We start from the raw sequence: 23,391 nt of genomic DNA on the forward strand, positions 1-23,391 counted from the left end.
GCCCACGGGCTACTCAGGGAACCACAGCATTTTACCACCACAGCTCCTCGTGGCCCACTGCCAGCTGCAGCCACTTGCTACCGTTTTACTTTTACCACAGCATCTAGGACTTGCTAAGCAGTCAGTCTAGCCAGACTGGAGAGGTCCTGGTTCAGTGAGAAGCCCTAACTCAAAGATTAAGATGGAAGGTGATAGAGGAGAAAACCCAATGTCAACCTCTGGCCTCTAATCATTTATATACTTGCATGTGAACAGATACACAACTGATTTTGGTATCATTGTTCCTAATTTTACTGGTATCAAGGATATAAATTTATAATACACAATAAATACTATAGCAAATATTAAAAGTATAAAGTTAACAGACTTTGACCAAGTTTGTTACATTCATCACTATAATGATGATGCATAGTGGGTGGTATGCAGTAAATATTTAAATTATTACTATCTGATGCAGAATAAAAATAATCCATAGTACAGGAATAAAATGTGTGCAAACCATCATATCAGTAGTGCTTGGCTTTATGGACACCAAAGCTAAGTCTCACAGACAAGGACTCTACACACAGTGCAGGTGCTGAGAAGAAGGGAAGGGATGAAGACAAACAGAGTCCAAAGGCATAAAAATATATGGCACTTCTTCTGTACTTTTAAACTTAGCTCACCTATTGTTGCGGCAAGTTCTGGATCAAAGGTGTCATCTGTGAACCGTAGGAGCAGGCTAAAAGAGAGTTAAAGACAGGTCAGGACCTTAACTGCTTATTTCTAATCATATGACACATGTTACATTTTATCACAATGATTACTCAGATACAGATAGAAGAGCTGATGTAGGTCTGCAGGGGAATTAGCGTATTGAAAAGGCAGTAACTGAATTGTAAATTCCTAAGACTCCCAAGACTAAAGTAATCCACTAACAAATATGCCTTATGCTCTCTACCCAAAATTTCTCAAGGGTCAACAGTTTGCTTTTTGTTGAAATCTGTATTAGTACACTCTTCTAAGAAAAAGAAAGCAATATCTCACACTGGTACAGATGCAGGGGAACAACAGTCTCTTGGAATCAAGAGAGCTCAGTATTTCACTCTGTGTTAAATAAAGACTGAAAGATGTACAAGCACAGCAAATTATAACAAGTAATAAAACATAAAGATGTGTAGTCAAACAACAGGGAGAAAGATGATGACAGCCATGAAAATGCTCGGGAAGGCACAGAAACCAGAAAGGCAACTGCAACCACAAAGGGCTTTTAAGGGCAGTATGACAAGGACTGGTCTACCAGTTAACCAAACCAAAAAAGTTAAGGCCAACCAAAATGGAGGAAAACCAACGGGAGATAACTGCCATGGTTAAAGTGTATGGTAAAAATATTACAGAATAGAAAAATGGCGGACTAGAAAGGTCCACTGAGGCTCTATGGACCCACACTGTTTTACTGACTGTTAACTGTCCCCTACTAGAGGCTCCTTGAGAATAAAATATAGTTTTTCATTAAAGCCCCACATTTACAAAGCTAATTGCCTCCTGCACACGAACTCCTGAAGTACATCATTCCACCAGGCTGAGTCTGAGTGAGAGCCTTAAGGAACACCCTACAAGCTGTGATTACTGCTGCTAGTGATGTGTCCGTGGACCACAATAGCCTCCTGGTAGTACCAAAAACAGCACTATCAATTATAGGAAAAAACTCTTTTTTCCTAGTTCTGCTACGTTTTATTTCACACAAAACAGACACGATATAGTCAAAGTAACAAAGAACAGTAAAAGTCTAGAGATTTCTACTTGGCATCTGGACATGAACTTTTCTTTACTTCCAACATAAGTTAAGTGACACCATGTACATGAACCACACTTAAGGCCAGGACCCACACCCAGAAGTGGACAGCCAAAACAAAATGAACTCAAGGGCATTTGGGGAGATTTTTTTTTACTCAGATTGCTTTGTTTGGTTATTTTTTTAATCTTACCGATTATTTGCTTATGCATTAGGATTTCTGATTTTGTATGTTTATGGTGTGTGTATATGTGTACACATGCTTTTTTAACTCTGATTTGTTTATTGGCTTGTTTGTTTTCTAAAGAGAGAAAGTAGGTACTGAGCTGGATTGGTGGGGAGGTAGGGAAGATCTGGGAAAAGACACAGGAGGGGCACAATGAGGAGAATATGTTTAAAAAATATTTTCAATAAAAAATATTGTGCGGCATGGTGCCACATGCCTTTAATTCCAGCACTTGTAGACAGATACAGGTGGGTCTCTGAGTTCAAAGCCAGCCTGGTCTACAGAGCTAGTTCCAGGGCAGTCTGGGCTACACAGAGAAACCCTGTCCCAAAAACACAAAAACAAAACCAAAAAAAACAAAAGTAAGTAACAACTTATGACTCTTAATAGCTACTTGTTCAAAGTATCCTGTCCTGACACACCCAGCTACCTAGAACTTAAGAATAAAAAAGACATACCTCTATACTTGGTCATCACAAAAAAAAACCACTGCCACAAAAATGCAGGCTAGCCAGGTTTGATGGTGCACACCTTTAGTTCCAGCACACTGGAGACAGAGGCAGGCAAATATATGCAGATCAGCCTAATCTACAAAGTAGAGTTCTGGGACAGCCAGGGCTACATAGAAAAACCCTCTCTGAAAAATAAAAAATGCAGACTAATATTACCTTGTAATTACCATAAAAAATGCAGGCAATCAGAATAGTTTTAAGAATTTTAACTGAACAAAAAGACAATATGCCAGACACTGAGCCAGAAATGTTTTTTCTGTACTTACTAGTCCTTATAAAAGGTACTTTGTCACTAGAGGTACTTAGTTAGCAAAGACAGGGAACTGGTACCATATGAAACAAAACATTTTAATACAAACAAACCCTGAGTATAGCCTGGGGTACATCAGCGCCCCAAATGTGTTCTAAACTCTATGTAGGTATTGTCTTTTTCTCTTTAAGATCATGGAAGGAATCCATAAACCCCCACAAATAATTAAGAATTCACTGTTCTTACATAGTATACTTACACAAAACATTCCTACTTTCAAAGCTAAAAGAGGAAAATAGTTTGCAGGTAGAACTACAGATGGTAGGAGTACGCCATGTAGACAATATTAAATTTATAATAATGTGAAGAAGCTAGGGTTTGTCTTTTTTTGGGGAGGGGGGTGCCTGAAATGTCAGAACTTGGAAGGCTGAAGAAAAAAAAAATAGGACTGCTTGAGACCAGCCCAGGTTAACAGTGAATTCCAGGTGAGCCTGAAGAGCCTGTCTAAAACATTAAAAAATAAAAGAGGGAGTAGGAGGGCTATGGAGATAGTTTAGCAGTTAAGACCACTTGCTATTCTTAGGGCCCATTCCATTCCCAGTAGTTGAGCCCCTGTAACTCCAGCTTCAGGGGAGCAAGTACCTCTTATGGTCTTTGAGGGGACCTACACCCACAAACACATAAACAAAATTATTTTAAAAACAGCTCATCTATATTTCTTACTGTAAAAATAAATACCACTTAGAAAATGGGAGGGAAAGGAGTATAGAATGAATTGTAATTTACATGGTAGATTTCTGTATTTCATTCCAGCACTTGATACACTCACTTTGCTACATTTTTACTTCACCAAGCTGAGTCACAGAATCATAGCCTTGAACTGTACATTTAAGTATCTAAAGGGTTTCTATTCCAGCCTGATTCTCCAATAGAGTACTATACTGCTCAAGTATCAAACACAAGGTACAAACCAATCCTCACCTCGTGTCTACTGCAACTTTCTAACAGCTGAAAGCAACAAGGGAAAAATCTGCTTGTTCAGACTAAGGTTATCCTCTGCTATAAAGTAATTTCTTAACACTGCCACCTCACTTGGTCTAGCTCCGTAAAAAAAGACAAACAGCTGCTGGTTACAACAACCCTTCAAGATCATGTCTAAGACAAATGTTTCTGTACTAATCTGCCTTAAAGGGCAGAGGCTTCCATTACTATAGACATTTATTCTTCTCAAGATCATGTCTAAGACAAATGTTTCTGTACTAATCTGCCTTAAAGGGCAGAGGCTTCCATTACTATAGACATTTATTCTTCTCGTATCCACAAAGATAAATAGTCAAGACTATTTTCCACAACATACCACAGACCAATATTCTAGTTCCCTAAATAAAATGCTGATTTTTTGTTGTTGTTGTTGTTGTTTGGTTTTTAAAAAAAAGAATTTCTCTGTATAACGCTAGTTGTACTGGAAGTCTCTATAGACCAGGGAAGCCTTAAACTCAAGATCCGTCTGCCTGTCTTCCAAATGCTAGTTATTAAAGGCATGCAGCACCATGTTGACCCAATACTGTTTTAAATGGAGAAAAATATTTTAGGAAAAAATTTTAGTGAGTAATTTGTAACTCATTATTATGTACTAAAAAAGAGTTTAAAGTACATTTGCCAAATTAAGACTGTATAGGAGAATGGATGAGAGAAATTCACTTACCACACTTTAAAAGTGTGATCAGAACCAAGCCTGGTATAGTATGGCTATAATCCTAGTACTTTCCCACACCAATTCAGAATAAAAAAAAAAAAAAAAAAAATCCTAGTACTTGAGAGGCTGAGGTAGGAGGATTGTAAACCAGGCCAACTGCTGTTTACAAAACAAGTTCCAGGCCCACAGTCTATGTAACCAGAACCTATTTCAAAAAACTAAATAAAAAAAATAATACAAGGGAACTTCAGTTATGTAGTTAACTGTACCTCCAGTTAACCCTCTAGAAAATTCAAACATACTCAATTTTGCCCATTCAATCATCATCTCAGCCAACCACATACTGGGTTGAGATGACAACCTGTTATTCTTGATTTCAAAAACAAGCTCTAAACAGGCAGGGTGATACATGCCTGTAATCTTTGTGTTTTGGAGGATGAAGGAGGAGGATTCCCAGTTTGAGGCCAACTATGTGACATAAAAATTTCCAGGTCAGCCTTTGATCACATAGATAGACTCTATGCCAAAAGACAGAAAACAAAAACGGTTCTTTCTCAAACTAAAATGGAGAAAAGAAAGATCATGAAGGTGTATTGATTCCTAGTAAAACTATATTTTATTCCTAAGTTGTTTATCATCCATGTGCAGAAGAGTGACGATAAAGATTTATTCGTTACTTTGGCACGCACCGTTCTATTGCTACAGCACGCTCCTTTAGTTTGCTCCTTGGTATTCAGAAGCGTGTCACTATGGGACACTAAAAGTGCACATTAAAAGGGAACAAACTTTTAAAAATCCAGAATGATTTATTTAACAAATGATTTGGATTTATTTAGTAAGCTTGCTGATACTTAAGTACCTAAAAATCTAAGTATTTTATGAAATGCTTTAAAGTTGTTTGGAAGATCTCAAGCTAAAGTCAAATATGAAATTGCTACTAGCTCTCTGGGTTTAAATACTGCTCAAAGATCAAGAGAAGCTCAAAAAAACATTTATTCATAATCAGAGGGCAAGGATGACTTCACCTGGAGAACTTTGTTCAGACCTGGATGAAATCATAACCTTATGGCAACACCCACTCTACTGTTAATATAATCCTGCCCAAAGAGTCAAAGCAAAAAGACAACAGTATTTTTCCTTTCATGTCTTATATGACGTGGCAAAACAAGAATAATCTCTTATTAAAGAACCCTGTGTCTTAAGAGGTTCAAGCAGTTACCTAAAGAGTTTTTTCACTGCAAACAATCAAACAAATAAATAAATAATGTAACAAAGATCGGGCTAAAATGAGCCACGAATGTGACCTAAGTCACCAACGTTTCTGGGTAGAGCATTAAGTATCTGGAGAACAGTTCTACTGGAATCGCAGTGACAAAGTTACTGCCGATCTCAGCTCCGGGGATGACGACTGGATGAACTCTACCGTTAAAGCTCAGCTGGATTCTAGGGGTGACAGGCTGGCTGAACTCTAGGGCTGACAAGCAGGCTGGACTCGAGAGGGCTAATAGGCCGGCGGGGTCCGGATCGCCTCGGCGACATCAGGCCCAAGCCCGGCCGCCGAGCAGTGGGGATCCCGGCCTGTGAGGCCTGAGCCGGGCGCCGGGCCGGGGCGGAGCCAGGAGGGCCGCGGCGACCGTTCCGGAGAGCAGCCCGCAGCCCAGAGGCCGAAGGCCCGCCGCGCACCGCCTCACCTGGACTTGCCCACCCCACTCTCGCCGATGATGAGGATCTTCAGAGTGGTCAGCACGTCCTCGTCCATCCTGCGCCCACTCTGCTCGGACACAGCCCCCGTCCCCGTCAGCGTTCCCCAGCGGCGGCGAAGACGTCCTGCGCATGCGCACCTCCGTGGCCACGGCCTCCCTCTCCCACAGGATGTTTGGGCGGCGGGGCCACAGACCGCCCGGTTCCGCCCCGAGGCAGCTCTGCGTCTGCGCGCTCCCTGGAGCGCAGGCGTTTTCCGGGCGGCTCCTGCGTTGTGCAGGGGCTGATGGGCAGGGCTGCGTGTAAGTCCGCCTACCTTCTTCCGGAAACTGGCTCCGCCCCAGCCCTAACTCCTCCCGCTTCTGGTTTTGTACTCGGACGACTGGATAATTACGTCAGCATCCTCAGAACAGCTGTTGCGGTGGGCAAAACTTGGTGCTTTGAGGTGAAAACTGTCTTAGATGGAGGCACAGCCTTGTGGCATTGCTGAGCCTCCTCCACTCTCTCCCCACATCAGGGCCAACATTTTTAAAGTAACAGCTCTTAGAATTGTTGGGAAGACTGAGTCCAGTAAAGTGCTCAAGGGTAGTTGTGAACAGGCAGTAACTTCTTGGTTTCCCTCTGTCAGATTTAACAATGTTCATTTATCTTGTAAGGAACTAAAGGTAGATCCAGTACATGCAGAGCTTTGGCTCAGTTTCAGCTGTTTCTGGTGATTAAACTACTCCAAGAATTACATGTGTATGCCCATCTATCCATTAAACTGCAAATCTTGATGAAATTACCAGAACCCTCTAAATTACCTAGCAAAGTGTCTGGTGGACACTCAACATTAATTCTGCCTTGCTTCCTTGTGGTTGTAGCTAAAATCATGTGTGACAGACATTTGGTTTAAAAAAAAAAAGTAGGTAAAATTCTGAATCAGTCAAGAAATTAATTTTTTAGCCATGCATAGGGGCACATTTTCTTAATCCCAGCACTCAGGAGGCAGAGGCCGGTGGGTTTCTGTGCGAGTTTTAAACCAGCCTAGTTTACATAGCAAATTCCAGACATAGACCATATCTCAAAAATAAAACAAAACAAAATTTTGTTAAATGCCTTGCAAAATTCTTAAGATAACTAGTCCCTTTGGGTCTTTTCCCAAATGTAATTTTAGTGAGGTCAAGTCCTTGTCTATACTTATAAAATTGACAGATATCTCCAGCATTTGCTATACATCCTTTTATTATTTTTTCTATATAACACCTTCTGAAATACTACATGTGTATTACTTCATTTATTCACTAGTCTTCCACAGAGATGTCTCGTTATCATTAAGTTTCTTAATATCTAATAGAAAAGGGAGAGTGAAGAATCAGTGTGAGAATTGAGCTGTTTTCCATTTGTTCCCACCTTGTGGCCATTTCTAGTTTTTTTTTGTGTGCAGACCTAATTATCATTTGGAGACTTTTTGCTGCTTGTCTGCTAATCTAGTTTCATCTTCTAAATGTGTGTGTGTGTGTGTGTGTGTGTACTGCCCCTTGATGTCTCTTGGATCAACACTGCTTCTTCAATTTACTTTGATGAGTCTTACAGTTATATTTCTGACTTAGATATTTCTCCTCGAGTTCAGGCTCACACACACTGAAAACTGCCTTGGACCAAGGCTGACACTGAACTCATTGTCTTCTCCTCAATGGTTGTTTTTATCTCGACTCCTTCCTAATGAGTAACATTAACACCCATCTAATTTTCTTCCCTCACTCCACATCCTCTTGGTTCTCACAATGCCTAAAATCACTGAGTCCATGTTTCTCAGCGTTACTATGTCATCATCATCTGTGAGCGTGACACCATGTCAGTTGCACACAGGAATCCTGCCTCTAGTCTCTTCTCACCTCATTATAATACCACAGCCAAAATGCAATCTAAGTGCTGACTTAAGACATTCTGTTGTTATGCCTCCAGCTTCATTTCTTGATACTTTATGCTTTGTGTTTTCTAGTCCAGTCAAACTAAGCATATCTTCAGTGATCAGGAACCTTGCACACAGTTCCTGTACCTGGAGGAGTGCTTTCCTGCCCCCCTCTCCTCCACACAGTCACACAGCCAGTCCTTCATATTCCAGCTCTTCAATCTCTTTCTCTGGGTTGCCTCCTCCTTTCTGGACCTCCCAGGCCTGTGTCACCAACTTATCTCAGAAATTCTACCAGTGCCCTGTGTTCCTATGGCAATATGTGTCCCACAGTATTTCAACTGTGTTTGACTATCTGTGCTTCTTAATGTGTATGTGTGTGAGAGAGAATGTGTACGTGAGGCAGGAGAGAGACAGAGAGAGAGAGAGAGACAGAGAGAGAGACAGAGAGAGAGAGACAGAGAGAGAGAGACAGAGAGAAAGAGAGAGAGAGAGAGAGAGAGAGAGAGAGAGAGAGAGAGAGAGAGAGAGAGAGAGAGAGTATATGAGTGCAGTTGGTCACAGAAAGCAGAAGAAGGTTCAGCTCTACTGAAGCCGGAGTTACAGTTTAGAGCCAACCAGCATGGGTACTGGGAACTGAACTTGGATTCTCTGGAGGAGCAGCAAGGTCCTTTAGTCAATGAGTCATCTCTCCAGCCAGGCAGTATTTGCTTCTTAAAAGCAGAGTTACATAATATCCACTCATTATTTTTGTCTCCAGCTCTTAATGCAATCCTTGCTCTGGAGAACTTGCTTTTAAAAGTTTTCTTTCTTCCTCCCCCCTTCCCTTGCTCCCTCCCTTCCTTTCTTTTGCAGTTCTTGGGATGAGACCTAGGACCTCATTTGTGTTTAAAACTATTTGTTGATTTGAAAAATCTCAAAGCATCATCAGGAATTTGGAACAATATAGTTTGCTTACCTGTTATTAGAATAGATTGGAATATTTCCTAAAACACTATCCTGAGCTAGACAATGGTGGTTGCAAGCCTTTAATCCTGTAAACCTTTAATCTTGGGAGGCAGTTGCAGGTGAATCTCTGAGTTTGAGGCCAGCCTGGTCTATAGAGTGAATTCCAGGACAGTCAGAAACACACAGAGAAACCCTGTCTTGAAACAAACAAAACAAAACAAAACAAAACAAAACAAAACAAAACAAAAAAAAAGACTGCTATCCTAAACATTTCAGTTGGGAAAAGTTCCTTCAATAACATCTGGCACACACTCATTACCAGATACTGCTGAATAGAAATATGCTGTTGTGCACCTAAAAGTCAATTGAGCCTTTGAGGAAATAAGAGATATGCATATATATATACCCAACATAGGTGCAACCTAAATATATTCTTTCAGGAAATCGGGACATGGCTCAGTTGCTAAAGAACCCCGTGTGAGCATAAGGACCCGAACTTGGTACAGCAGCAGCCGTGTAAAAGCCAGACATGGTAGGACTGAGTCAGGAACATCAGCATGACTAGGGAGACATAAGAGCCAGAGCCCTGGCCGGGCGGTGGTGGCGCACGCCTTTAATCCCAGCACTCGGGAGGCAGAGGCAGGCGGATCTCTGTGAGTTCGAGACCAGCCTGGTCTACAAGAGCTAGTTCCAGGACAGGCTCCAAAACCACAGAGAAACCCTGTCTTGAAAAACCAAAAAAAAAAAAAAAAAAAAAAAAAAAAAAGAGCCAGAGCCCTGGAGCTCGTTGGCCACCCAGCCTAGCCATTCAGTGAGCTCCAGGGTCAGTAGAAAGCCTGACACAGAAAAATGCAAAATAAACAAGTAAAATAAAGCACATCATGAAGAACATCTGTGGTGATCTCTGGCTTGCAAAAACATGTGGACACACACACATACACACACACCACACACAATTTTCTATCTGTATTTAAATTTGAGAACCTGAAACCTGAAGACAACAGAGGACTGACATGACTCTTGGTCACTGAACAACCAAGAAGAGATTCATGAAAGGAGGAAAACAGTCCAGTTTATGCACACACGATGGACAGGATCTTGTCCTGCTATTGATAGGAACACAGAGTATGAAAAGACCCACCCTTGGATAGTATCTAATCAAGAAATGAAAACGTCAAGGAGAAGCTGGCTGAGTACAACATTGACTCCTGATCTAAGGGGTTGGTGTTTTATGTTTTGGATAGTGTTAAGTATCAAAAGTTTTAGACATCAGAGGGACAAGTAAAATAAATCTTTTTGATGGAAAAAGGGCATGCACACAGAACAGTAAGGAGATAGAGGAATAAAGGCATACAGACCTCGTGGGAAATTATCTAGAAAACCCCAGTTGTAGGGAGAGTGGAGTGGGGCTGCTGGCAATACAAGGATGCTTACAAAAAAATGGGAATACTGTTCCATGGCCAGTGAAGGAGAGAGAAGGAAAAGAAAGGAAAGCAATGTTTTCCCAATATTTCCCACCTCAGTGTTCCCGATAAAAAAGAAAATCAAATAAAGAAGTCAGTGGCAAATGTGTTAGGTTTACATCATTAAAGTTTATGTGAAATATAGCCTTGGAGGCAAAGATTTTAGAACTTTTTTAGAGCTATGGTTCTAAAATTCAGGGTAGCATTTTTTGTTTTGTTTTTTGTTTTTGAGTTTTTTGTTTGAATAACATCATACGTATTCTTTGAAATTTTTACACATGGATACAATGTGTTTTTATAACCCACTGAGTCCAGTTAGTGCTGCTCATTTGTGTGCAGACGTGCGGCCTTCCCCCAAGGCAAGGGCAATGTGCCAGTGACACTCCTGAAAAAAAGTGATCGTTTCTCACCCAGTGGTCGGTAGGCCAGTAGCTCCTCCTGAAATGACAGGGTATGCATGAGGTCCTAATGGACCAAATAGAAATCAAGATGGAGTCATTTCTGCTGAAATTGCATGCCTTGAGCAGAAACAAGTAAATATTCGACAGTGTGGGGAGTCCAGATCAGAAGACCCAGCTCTCCCAGCAAGCCCTCTTGATTCAGCATGATCAGGACATTTCTTTGCCTTCATCCTTACATGAAAACTTAGACCAAAGTGGCCCAGTGTCTGCTGTATTTCCATTATCTTGTGTCTCTGTCCCCACTTCATGGGTCAGATAACTCTGAGGTCAGTAGTTGCCTCTTGTTCTTAGTTCTGTTCTTTGCAACCCAGATTGCTTAGTCCATCCACATACAGTATTACTCCGTAGAAGCAAAAGTTATCTATTCTAATACTGAAAATAAGGCCAGTGAAAAGTTTAAACAAAGTTGTGATTTTTGTTCTTTCATGGCTTGAAGCAAGACACACACACACACACACAAGCTATATGTCCTTGATGGTTTGCTTCTCTGTGTCTCTGTGACACTCTTTTGTCTTTGAACTACTGGAGAAGAGTCAGGCTCATATGCATCCTTTGGGCATGATTGATTGATATGTACCCCAGCATTAATGTTTCCCACTACATTCCGACGCTGTTATCTGCTGACAATGTGATAGCTCTACCAGTATTCCTGCCCTCTTCTTTTTTCCTGCTTTCTTGCTTTTTCTGCTCTGCTCTTTTCTTCTCTCTCTCTTCCCTTCTTCTTACTCCCATTGGGATGAGACTCAAACCCAGAACCTTATGGACACTAGTGAAGCACTGTAACAGTAGGAATTATTCTTCATGCCATGTGATTCCAACTGCAATATATGACATTCTACAGTAGACACACTATTAAGACATCAAAAACGATTGTGAGAGACTGGAAAGTTGGCTCAGCAATTAAGAATGCCTGCTGCTCAATCATGAGGGCCAGAGTTTCGATCCCAGACCATAACCAGTAGCTCAGAACTTCCTGTAACTGGAGCTCCAAGTGATCTAATGCCCTCTTCTGGACTCTAGCTATGCACATTCTCTTCCTCTCTCTCTCTCTCTCTCTCTCTCTCTCTCTCTCTCTCTGTCTGTGTGTGTGTGTGTGTGTGTGTGTGTGTGTGTAGTTAGGAGTTATGGAAAATCTCTGTACCTTTCAATTTTTTCTGTGTCCCAAGAAATACATGTATTCTTTCATGGTCAGCAAGACACTCTATTAAGGAAGGATAAGAAATAACTGAAAAACACTTGGGAAATGATACAGATTCTGATCATCTACACAGGACCTAGAGAACATGAAGATAATTGAATACCAATTTATATTTTTCTAGGTTACATTTATAAATATTACAAGAAACCAAGTATATCACCAACCTTTCTATGTGGACAAAGAATGGCACGCTCAACGAGAACAAACTGGGACAAAAGCTTCAGTCCCAGGTAATTTATAGAGATAAATAAAACAACTTTTTGTTGTCTATTGTAATTCTTCCCTATTTTAGTTTCTGGAACATTAATAAGAAGTACTTTGTAGACAACAGAACAGAAAAAGTGCACAACTGTTTGGATATTTTTATAACACTCAGCATAAATCCAGAGAGCAGGATTTACACTTTTATACTACAATCTAATATGATAATATGTTTGTTGAATGCTTTCATCCCCTGACCTTCCATTCTATATTTTAAATGTATTTAGTGTGTGTGTGTGTGTGTGTGTGTGTGTGTGTGTGTACCTATGCAAGCATGTGGAGGTCAAATGAAAACTTTAAAGAATAGGTTCTCTCCAACAACCATGTGGACTCCAGTGATGAAAATCAGTCCTTAGCCTTGATGGCTACTTATCAAATTCTGTCTCTACAAAGACTTCACTGTTTCCATAGTAAAAATCCAATTTTATGTTTTATTTATACAATGAAATCTGAAGATACTCCAAAACTGACCATGTCTATAAATTGTGCATTGGCACTGTTTGGTAAGCTTCAACTTTTAATTTGTAGGATAGCTATAGAGCTTAAAGGCATAGACAAATATATAAGTAAACAGCACACACAGTACATTGTCATACAGGATATGGTAAGTGTTTCACAATACATGATTAAAGGGGATATGTTTTACATGGTTTTAATAAAATTTAGGATGTTTCTATATTTACAACTAACTTTTTACTTTGAATGACTGTTGTATTTGTCAAATGCTTCTTTTTCAGTAGGTATGACCTCCTTATTTATACAGTGGGTTACATGGGCTGATTTTTCCCAGTGGTCCATTCTTACATTCCTAGATAAGGCACAGTTAGCGATGAGTTACTATTCTTTTATTTAGTCATTTGTTTGTTTATTCTTAGTAAATTCAGTTTATTAATGTTTTCTTGATGATATCATGTACGTTTTAAATGAATATTGATTCTAACTTTCTCTGTATTTTTTTTTAGTTTTAGTATCAGGTTATTGCATGACAGAATAAATCAAATTATAGGGTGTCTTTCTTCTATTTTCTGAAAAGTTCTCTAGAAAAATGGCCTACACCCATTATTCTTTTTTTTTATTTTTTTTTATTCTTTTTTAATTAAAATTTCCAACTGCTCCCCGTTTCCCATTTCCCTCCCCTCCTCCCACACATTGCCCCCTCCCCCCACTCCCCTCCCCTATCCCCACTCCTTTTCTCCTCCCCCCAGTCCATTCCCCCTCCCTCTCGATACTGAAGAGCAGTCCAACTTCCCTGCCCTACAGGAAGACCAAGGTCCTCCCACTTACATCCAGGCCCAGGAAGGTGAGCATCAAAACAGGCTAAGCTCCCACAAAGCCAGTTCATGTATTAGGATCGAAACCTAGTGCCATTGTCCTTGGCTTCTCATCAGCCTTCATTGTCCGCCATGTTCAGAGAGTCCAGTTTCAACCCATGCTTATTCAGTCCCAGTCCAGCTGGCCTTGAAGAGCTCCCAATAGATCAGTTCCTCTGTCACAGTGGGTGGGTGCACGCCTCGTGGTCCTGATTTCCTTGGTCATGTTCTCCCTCCTTCTGCTCCTCATTTGGACCTTAAGAGCTCAGACCATTGCTCCCATTTGGGTCTCTGTCTCTCTCTCGATCTATCGCCAGTTGAAAGTTCCTGTGCCATTCTCCTTGGCCTCTCGTCAGCTCTCATTGTCCACCACATTCCGAGAGTCCGGTTTTATCCCATGTTTTTTCAGTAGCAGTCCAGCTGACCTTGGTGAGCTCCCAATAGATCGGCCCCACTGTCTCAGTGGTTGGGTGCACCCCTCATGGTCCTGACTTCCTTGTTCATGTTCTCTCTCCTTCTGCTCCTCATTATAACCTTGGGAGCTCAGTCCGGTGCTCCAGTGTGGGTCTCTGGCTCTATCTCCATCCATCGCTAGATGAAGGTTCTATGGCGATATGCAAGATTTTCATCAGTATGACTTTAGGATAGGTTCATTTCAGGTTCCCTATCCTCAGGTGCCCCAATGAACTAACTGGGGACATTGCCCTGGGCATCTGGTAGCCATTCCAAGTTCAAGTCTCTTGCCACCCCTTAGGTGGCTCCCTTACCTAAGGTATGAGTTTCCCTGCTCCCCTATCCAACCTTCCTTTATCCCCAATCACCCCGATTCCCCCAGTTCCCCTCATCCTCTCCTTCACACTTTTCTCTCCCCATCACCCCTCATCCCCATCCCACCCCACCCCCAAGATTCCAATTTTTTGCCCATCAGTCATGTCTATTTCCCATAGCTGGGAGGATATCTATATGTTTTTCCTTGGGTTTACCCTCTTGTTTAGCTTCTTTAGGATCACAAATTATAGACTCAGTGGCCCCTATCCATGGCTAGAAACCAATTATGAGTGAGTACATCCCATGTTCTTCTTTTTGGGTCTGGGTTACCTCACTAAGGATCGTATTTTCTATTTCCATCCATTTGCATGCAAAATTCGAGAAGTCATTGTTTTTTACCGCAGAGTAGTACTCTAATGTGTATATATTCCACAATTTTTTCATCCATTCTTCCATTGAAGGGCATCTAGGTTGCTTCCAGGTTCTGGCTATTACAAATAATGCTGCTATGAACATAGTTGGACAAATGCTTTTGTCATATGATAGGGCATCTCTTGGGTATATTCCCAAGAGTGGTATTGCTGGGTCCAGGAGTAGGTTGATCCCAATTTTTCTGAGAAACCGCCACACTGATTTCCAAAGTGGTTGCACAAGTTTGCAGTCCCACCAGCAATGGATGAGGGTACCCCTTTCTCCACAACCTCTCCAGCAAAGGCTATCCTTGGTGTTTTTGATTTTAGCCATTCTGACAGGTGTAAGATGATATCTCAAAGTTGTTTTGATTTGCATTTCTCTGATCGCTAAGGAGGTTGAGCATGACCTTAAGTATCTTTTGGCCATTTTAAATTCTTCTGTTGAGAATTCTCTGTTCAGTTCAGTGCCCCATTTTTTAATTGGGTTAATTATCCTTTTAAAGTCTAGTTTCTTGAGTTCTTTATATATTTTGGAGATCAGACCTTTGTCTGTTGCGGGGTTGGTGAAGATCTTCTCCCAGTCAGTAGGCTGCCTTTTTGTCTTAATGACAGTGTCCTTTGCTTTACAGAAGCTTCTCAGTTTCAGGAGGTCCCATTTATTCAATGTTGCCCTTAATGTCTGTGCTGCTGGGGTTATACATAGGAAGCGATCTCCAGTGCCCATATGTTGTAGGGTACTTCCCATTTTCTCTTCTATCAGGTTCAGTGTGTTCAGATTGATATTGAGGTCTTTGATCCATTTGGACTTGAGTTTTGTGCATGGTGATAGATATGGGTCTATTTTCATTCTTCTACAGGTTGACATCCAATTGTGCCAGCACCATTTGTTGAAGATGCTTTCTTTCTTCCATTGTATACTTTTAGCTCCTTTTTCAAAAATCAGTTGTTCATAGGTTTGTGGGTTAAAATCCGGGTCTTCTATACGATTCCATTGGTCGACTTCTCTGTTTTTATGCCAGTACCACGCTGTTTTCATTACTGTAGCTCTGTAATAGAGTTTGAAGTCAGGGATGGTAATGCCTCCAGAAGTTCCTTTATTGTATAAGATTGTTTTGGCTATCCTGGGTTTTTTGTTTCTCCATATAAAGTTGATTATTGTCCTTTCAAGATCTGTGAAGAATTTTGATGGGATTTTAATGGGGATTGCATTGAATCTATAAATTGCCCTTGGTAGAATTGCCATTTTTACTATGTTGATTCTCCCAATCCAAGAGCAAGGGAGATCCTTCCATTTTCTGGTATCCTCTTCAATTTCTTTCTTCAATGCCTTAAAGTTTTTGTCAAATAGATCTTTCACTTCCTTGGTTAGAGTTACCCCAAGATATTTTATGCTGTTTGTGGCTATTGTGAAAGGTGATGATTCTCTTATTTCTCTCTCTGCTTCCAGATCCTTTGTGTATAAGAGGGCGACTGATTTTTTGGAGTTGATCTTGTATCCTGCCACATTACTAAAGGCGTTTATCAGCTGTAGGAGTTCTTTGGATGAGTTTTTGGGGTCGCTCATGTAAACTATCATATCATCTGCAAATAATGCAAGTTTAACTTCTTCCTTTCCAATTTGAATCCCCTTTATCCCCTTATGTTGTCTTATTGCTATTGCTAAAACTTCGAGAACTATATTGAAGAGGTATGGAGAGAGTGGACAGCCTTGGCGTGTTCCTGATTTTAGTGGAATGGCTTTAAGTTTCTCTCCATTTAATTTGATATTAGCTGTCGGCTTGCTGTATATAGCTTTAATTATATTTAGGTATGACCCTTGTATCCCTAATCTCTCTAAGACTTTTATCATAAAGGGATGTTGAGTTTTGTCAAATGCTTTTTCAGCATCTAATGAAACGATCATATGGTTTTTTTCTTTCAGTTTATTTATATGATGGATTACATTGATAGATTTGCGTATGTTAAACCAGCCCTGCATCTCTGGTATGAAGCCTACTTGATCATAATGGATAATTTTTCTAATGTGTTCTTGGATTCGGTTTGCCAGAATTTTGTTGAGGAATTTGCGTCGATGTTCATGAGTGAGATTGGCCTGTAATTCTCTTTCTTGGTTGGGTCTTTGTGTGGTTTTGGTATCAGAGTTACTGTAGCTTCATAAAAGGAATTTGGCAATGACTCTTCTGTTTCTATATTGTGAAATACATTAAGGAGAATAGGTATTAGGTCTTCTTGGAAGTTCTGGTAGAATTCCGCATTGAAACCATCTGGTCCTGGACTTTTTTTGGAAGGGAGGTTTTTGATAACAGCTTCTAATTCTTCACGACTAACAGGTCTATTTAGGTTGTTCACCTGGTCCTGGTTTAACTTTGGTAAATGGTATTTATCTAAAAAAGCGTCCATTTCTTTTACATTTTCCAGTTTTGTGGCATACAGGCTTTTGTAGTAAGATCTAATGATTCTCTGAATTTCCTCTGTGTCTGTGGTTATGTCTCCCTTTTCATTTCTGATCTTATTAATTTGCAAATTCTCTCTCTGCCGTTTGATTAGTTTGGATAGGGGTTTATCAATCTTGTTGATTTTCTCCAGGAACCAGCTTTTTGATTCATTGATTCTTTCAATTGTTTTCTGTGTTTCTATTTTGTTGATTTCAGCCCTCAGTTTGATTATTTCCAGTCTTCTACCCCTTCTAGGTGAGTCTGCTTCTTTTTTTTCTAGAGCTTTCAGGTGGGCTGTTAAGTCTCCAATGTGTGCTTTCTCTGTTTTCTTTAAGTGGGCAGTTAGTGCTATGAACTTTCCTCTCAGAACTGCTTTCATAGTGTCCCATAGGTTTGAGTATGTTGTTTCTTTATTTTCATTGTCTTCAAGGAAGAGTTTAATTTCTTTCTTTATTTCTTCCTTAATCCAGGTATGGTTCAGTAGTTGACTATTCAGTTTCCATGAGTTTGTAGGCTTTCTGGGGGTAGCATTGTTGCTGAATTCTAGCTTTAATCCATGGTGATCTGATAAGATACAGGTGGTTATTAATATTCTTTTGTAACTGTGGATGTTTGCTTTGTTACCGAGTATGTGGTCGATTTTTGAGAAGGTTCCATGAGCTGCAGAGAAGAAGGTATATTCTTTCCTATTTGGGTGGAATATTCTATAGATGTCTGTTAAGTCCATTTGATTCATTACCTCCATTAATTCTCTTATTTCTCTGTTAGGTTTCTGTCTACTTGACCTGTCCATTGGTGAGAGAGGAGTATTAAAGTCTCCTACTATTAATGTGTGCGGTTTGATGGCTGCCTTGAGTTTTAACAATGTTTCTTTTACGTACGTGGGTGCTTTTATATTAGGGGCATAGATATTCAGGATTGAGACTTCATCCTGATGAATTGTTCCCGTTATGAGTAGAAAATTTCCCTCTCCATCTCTCCTGATTGATTTAAGTTTGAAGTCAACTTTGTTAGAAATTAGTATGGCCACCCCTGCTTGTTTCTTAGGTCCATTTACTTGATAAGCCTTATCCCAACCCTTTACTCTGAGTAAGTGCCTGTCTTTGTGGTTGAGGTGTGTTTCTTGTAAACAGCAGAATGTTGGATCCTGTTTTCGTATCCAATCTCTTAGTCTGTGCCTTTTTATAGGAGAGTTGAGTCCATTGACATTAAGTGATATTAATGACCAGTGGTTGTTAACTCCGGTCATTTTTTAAGTTGTAAATTTTGTGTGTTCCCCTTCTTTGTGTTGTGCTGGTGAAGGGTCTCTAGTTGTCTGAGATATTGTGGTCATTGTTGGACTCCTTGGTTAGTGATTTTCCTTCTATTACTTTCTGTAAGGCTGGATTTGTGGCTACGTATTGTTTAAATTTGTTTTTATCCTGGAAAATTTTGTTTTCTCCATTTATAGTGAACGAAAGCTTGGCTGGGTATAGTAGTCTGGGCTTGCATCCATGGTCTCTTAGTTTCTGCAGTACATCTATCCAGGACCTTCTGGCTTTCATGGTTTCCATAGAGAAGTCAGGTGTAAGTCTGATAGGTTTACCTTTATAAGTAACTTGGCCTTTTTCCTTTGCTGCTCTTAGTATTCTTTCTTTATTCTGTATGCTTTGTGTTTTGATTATTATATGGCGAGAGGATGTTTTTTTTTGATCCAGCCTATTCGGTGTTCTGTATGCTTCTTGAACCTTCATAGGTATATCTTTCTTTAGGTTGGGAAAGTTTTCTTCTATAATTTTATTAAATATATTTTCTGGACCGTTGAGCTGCGCTTCTTCTCCTTCTTCTATTCCTATTATTCTTAGGTTTGGTCTTTTTATTGTGTCCCATATTTCCTGAATGTTTTGTGATGAGAATTTGTTGGCCTTGCTGTTTTCTTTGATCAGCGTGTTTATTTTCTCTATGGTATCTTCAGAATCTGAGATTCTTTCTTCTATCTCTTGTATTCTGTTGGTTATGCTTGCTTCTGTAGTCTCTATTCGTTTACCTAGATTTTCCCTGTCCAGCTGGCCTTCTGTTTGTGTTTTCTTCTTTGCCTCCATTTCAGTTTTAAAGTCTTGAACTGTTTCCATTATCTGTTTGATTGTTTTTCCTTGGTTTCCTAGGGTATCATTCACTGATTTACTCAATTCTTCAAACTTTCTGTTATACTTCTCATCCATTTCTATAAGGGCATTTTTTACATGTTGTTTAAGGGCGTCAATCACTTTCATAAAGTCAATTTTATCTACCTCTTCATGATTAAGGTGTTCATGTCCACCTGTTGGGAGGACACTGGGTTCTGGTGGTTTCATATAGTTTTTCAGATTGTTGGGTGAATTCTTGCATTGGCGCCTGCCCATCTCTTTCTCCGAATGCTCCCCTCTGGATGTTCTTTTACCGGATCAGGTCTCCTTGCCTACTGATGTACCTTCCCAGTGATGGCTCTCTGCAGTGCTAGCTCTCCTGGTGTTCGTTCTAGTGATGTCTCTCCTTGCTTGTTGCAGGCAGGCCAGTGAAACAAAGGAAGTCTCGCCTGCCTACTTGCCCTGAGGATTTGCCCCCAGCGCCAGACAGACTGAGCTGGATGGTGTTATGTGCCCAAAGAGGAAAGGGGGCAGAAGGAAGAAGGGTTCTGGATGCAAGCTGGGTGGGACAAGAAGAGAGAGGCAGTATGCGGGGTATAGAGCCCCTGCAGGGAGCCCAGGGAGTATAGGGAGGGGGATGAGGAACTTCAGAGTTCCCTTTCCAGGGCTGCTTCCGCTGCCGCTGGTCACAAACTCACCGCACTGCTGTCTCTCCTGGTGCCGAGATCAGATCTCCATGCAGGTTGGGTAGTTAGTAAACAAAGCGCCTACCTTGGTTGGTGCAGGTGGGCCAGTGAGACAAAGGAGGTCTCGCCTGCCTATTTGCCCTGAGGATTTGCCCCCAGCGCCAGACAGACTGAGCTGGATGGTGTTATGTGCCCAAAGAGGAAAGGGGGCAGAAGGAAGAAGGGTTCTGAATGCAAGCTGGGTGGGACAAGAAGAGAGAGGCAGTATGGGGGGGTAGAGCCCCTGCAGGGAGCCCGGGGAGTATAGGGAGGGGGATGAGGAACTTCAGAGTTCCCTGTCCAGGGCTGCTTCCGCCTCCGCTGGTCACAAACTCACCGCACTGCTGTCTCTCCTGGTGCCGAGATCAGATCTCCGTGCAGGTTGGGTAGTTCGTAAACAAAGCGCCTACCTTGGTTGGTGCAGGCGGGCCAGTGAGACAAAGGAGGTCTCGCCTGCCTACTTGCCCTGAGGATTTGCCCCCAGCGCCAGACAGACTGAGCTGGATGGTGTTATGTGCCCAAAGAGGAAAGGGGACAGAAGGAAGAAGGGTTCTGGATGCAAGCTGGGTGGGACAAGAAGAGAGAGGTACACCCATTATTCTTAATTCTTTACTAAACATTCATAAAATCCACCAGTGTATCTATAAATTTGGGTAAAGTTGTTATTCATGTTGCTCTTTAGAAATTTAGTAGAACTGGAGTTACTGCTTCCTGAGGGGCTCATAGAATTTATCAGTAAAACTATTTCAACCTGGAAATTTCTTATTGAGAATTCCATACATATATCCACTGTGTTTTAATGAAATGAACCTTTCTTTCTTCCCCAACTTTTCCCTGTTCCCCCTTTACCTACCAATTTTACATGTTCTCTCCTAAAAACAAAACCAAAAAAAAAGAACTCAGTGCTTGTATGTGCATGAGTGTAGGGCTTTCCACTGGAGCATGGGTAGCCGTTCAGGAGCTGCACCCCTGAAGAAAATGTATGCCCCCCAGCCCAGCAACTGTCGGTTGTCAATATATTCTTGCTAGAGTGGACTTTATGAGTCCCTCCCCTGTACATGAGATTTGTTTTGCTGACTTCATCTTGTGCATGTGGTCCCAAACAATGTCAGTTCGTATGTGCAAATGGTGCCCTCATGCCCAGGAAATGTTTTGCTGAAGTCATTCATAACCCCAGCTCCTACAATCTTTCTGCCCTTCCTATGATGACCTTTGAGCTTTGCGGGAAAGGTGTGATATCGATGTCTTATTCAGAGCTGAGCAGTCCTGGAAAGATGTACTCCATGTTGCCAACATTTGTACCAGTTACTCGTGAATTGTTTAATATTGTGATGTGACTCTTTGGGTTGTTGTGTATCAACTTGAGTCAGTTTGGTAGTTGCTGCTTTTTGCAGAATTACCCAGTTCATGCAAACTGCCACATTTGTGTAAATAGAGTAGTTCATTGTCCTCTCATTGCTTGAGACATGCATGATGGCTTCTCCATATCTTTCCTGATATTAGTAAATTATTAATTTAACCTTTTCTCTTTGATCTAGAACTTGTAGTCTTCCTACCTCAGTTTCTTGCATACTGGGATTACAGATCTCCCTTCCTCTCTCCATCCATCCTTCTCTCCATCCCTCTATCTCTCCCTCCCTCTCTTTTTATTTGCTACAGGCTCATCAAATTCATTGAACTTTTCAAAAACTTATCTTTTGCATTATTGGTTTTCTTTGGTTTTGTGATTATCAGTTACACTGATACCTATAATCTTTACTATTTCCTGACTTCTGTTTGCTTTGAGATTATTTTATTCTTGTTTTTATATTCCTTATATGAGGAAATTATTGGTGCTGTTTTGGCAACTTTCTTCTAATATAAGCACTAAAGGCCAGAAAAATTCACACTACCCATTGATGAAGCTATACTCCAGGAATTCAAAGAGGTATATTTTCATTGTGCTTTATTTCAAAACCTTTTCTTATTTCTCCTAGGATTTCAATTTTGACCTGTGAATTGCATTACATAAAAACACTTTAATCCCCAAGCATTCGGAGGTTTTTCCTCTTTTGTTGCTGGTTTCTGCTTTGATTCCTCTTCTATGATTGTAATATACTGTAATCTTCCTTGTGGGATAGTGTATCACCAGTGTTAGCAAATGCTTTGTAAACACTTGGAGGCAGTGAATATGCTGGTCTGCAGTCCTTTTTTTTTTTTTTTTTTTTTTTTTTTTTTTTTTTTGGTTTTCGAGACAAGGTTTGCTGTAGTTTTAGAACCTGTCCTGGAACTAGCTCTTGTAGACCAGGCTGGCCTCGAACTCACAGAGATCCGCCTGCCTCTGCCTCCCGAGTGCTGGGATTAAAGGCGTGCGCCACCACCGCCCAGCTTACCCTGGCTCTGAAGTTCTCTAAAGATCCACTGATCCCGTTGGTGGGCACTATTCAATTCTTTCCTAGATTTGCTAGTGTTGTGCCTGCTATAAAAGAAGGAGATTAAAATATCAGTTGTGAGTATCTATTTCTCCTTTGGATTCTATTAGTTTTCCTTCAGATATTTGAAGCTCCATTATTAAGTACAAAATCTTTTGTATTCCTGATTTACTGACCCTTTTGGCCTTCTGCAGTGTTTCTCTTTATTCTGGTTTTTTTTTTTTTTCTGCTCTGGTGTCTATATGAACCATAGTTATCAAAATCTCTTATAAGTGGTTTGTTTCATGTGGCTGTGCTGTACGTGAGCTTTTGGTAGGTAAAACTAACCACTGAGCCATCTCTCCAGCCTCTATTTATATTCTGTGATATATGACACTGGCCTATGCTAGTTTCAACCCAGTCACATTGTCAAAGAATTAGCTGTTCACAAATAGGCTACTCATCCTTCCCACAGACCAACGCCTGCCATCCAATCCCATAGCAAAGTTCTCGCCCCAGTGCTCTCTGCTGAGTGTTACAGCGAGCACGTGTGACCCCAGTGTTCCAGAGGCACTGGCTAGGCACATCCAAATAGATCTTCCACTCAGATACCCGAATTTCTTTCATCAGTGTACCGCAACATTAATCCCCTGCAGATAAGGCCAGCTGCCTGGAATCCACTTCCAGGTTGACTCTTGCCAGCCTTGTTGCCTTGGGGCTGTATCCTGTTCTTCCTTAGTTCTGAGATAATTCTTAGAAGGCCATGTCTCTGTGCTTACTGTTCACACTTCCCTGTTCCTAAGAAACCTCTGTCCTTGTACTTTTTAGATCAGGTTCTCCTTGTCCATAAACTGAACTGAA

At 40.9% G+C, this 23,391-nt stretch overlaps 1 protein-coding gene across 1 annotated transcript in view; it reads right to left on the bottom strand.

Moving 5' to 3' along the window:
- The window catches only part of Rab18 (RAB18, member RAS oncogene family), a 40,050-nt gene extending 33,709 nt beyond the window's left edge, over nucleotides 1-6,341 (bottom strand). Inside the window, exons 1-2 of the mRNA XM_057788002.1 lie at nucleotides 6,150-6,341; nucleotides 666-721 (exon numbers count right to left, since the gene is read on the bottom strand). Coding sequence (XP_057643985.1) covers nucleotides 666-721; nucleotides 6,150-6,217 — 124 coding nt within the window. The 5' untranslated portion in view covers nucleotides 6,218-6,341. The remainder of the gene's footprint in view (nucleotides 1-665; nucleotides 722-6,149) is intronic.
- Between the last annotated feature and the right edge of the window lie 17,050 nt (nucleotides 6,342-23,391).

This window comes from Chionomys nivalis, chromosome 13 (genome assembly GCF_950005125.1).
Source record: "Chionomys nivalis chromosome 13, mChiNiv1.1, whole genome shotgun sequence".
In the NCBI taxonomy this organism is placed as follows: Eukaryota; Metazoa; Chordata; class Mammalia; order Rodentia; family Cricetidae; genus Chionomys; species Chionomys nivalis.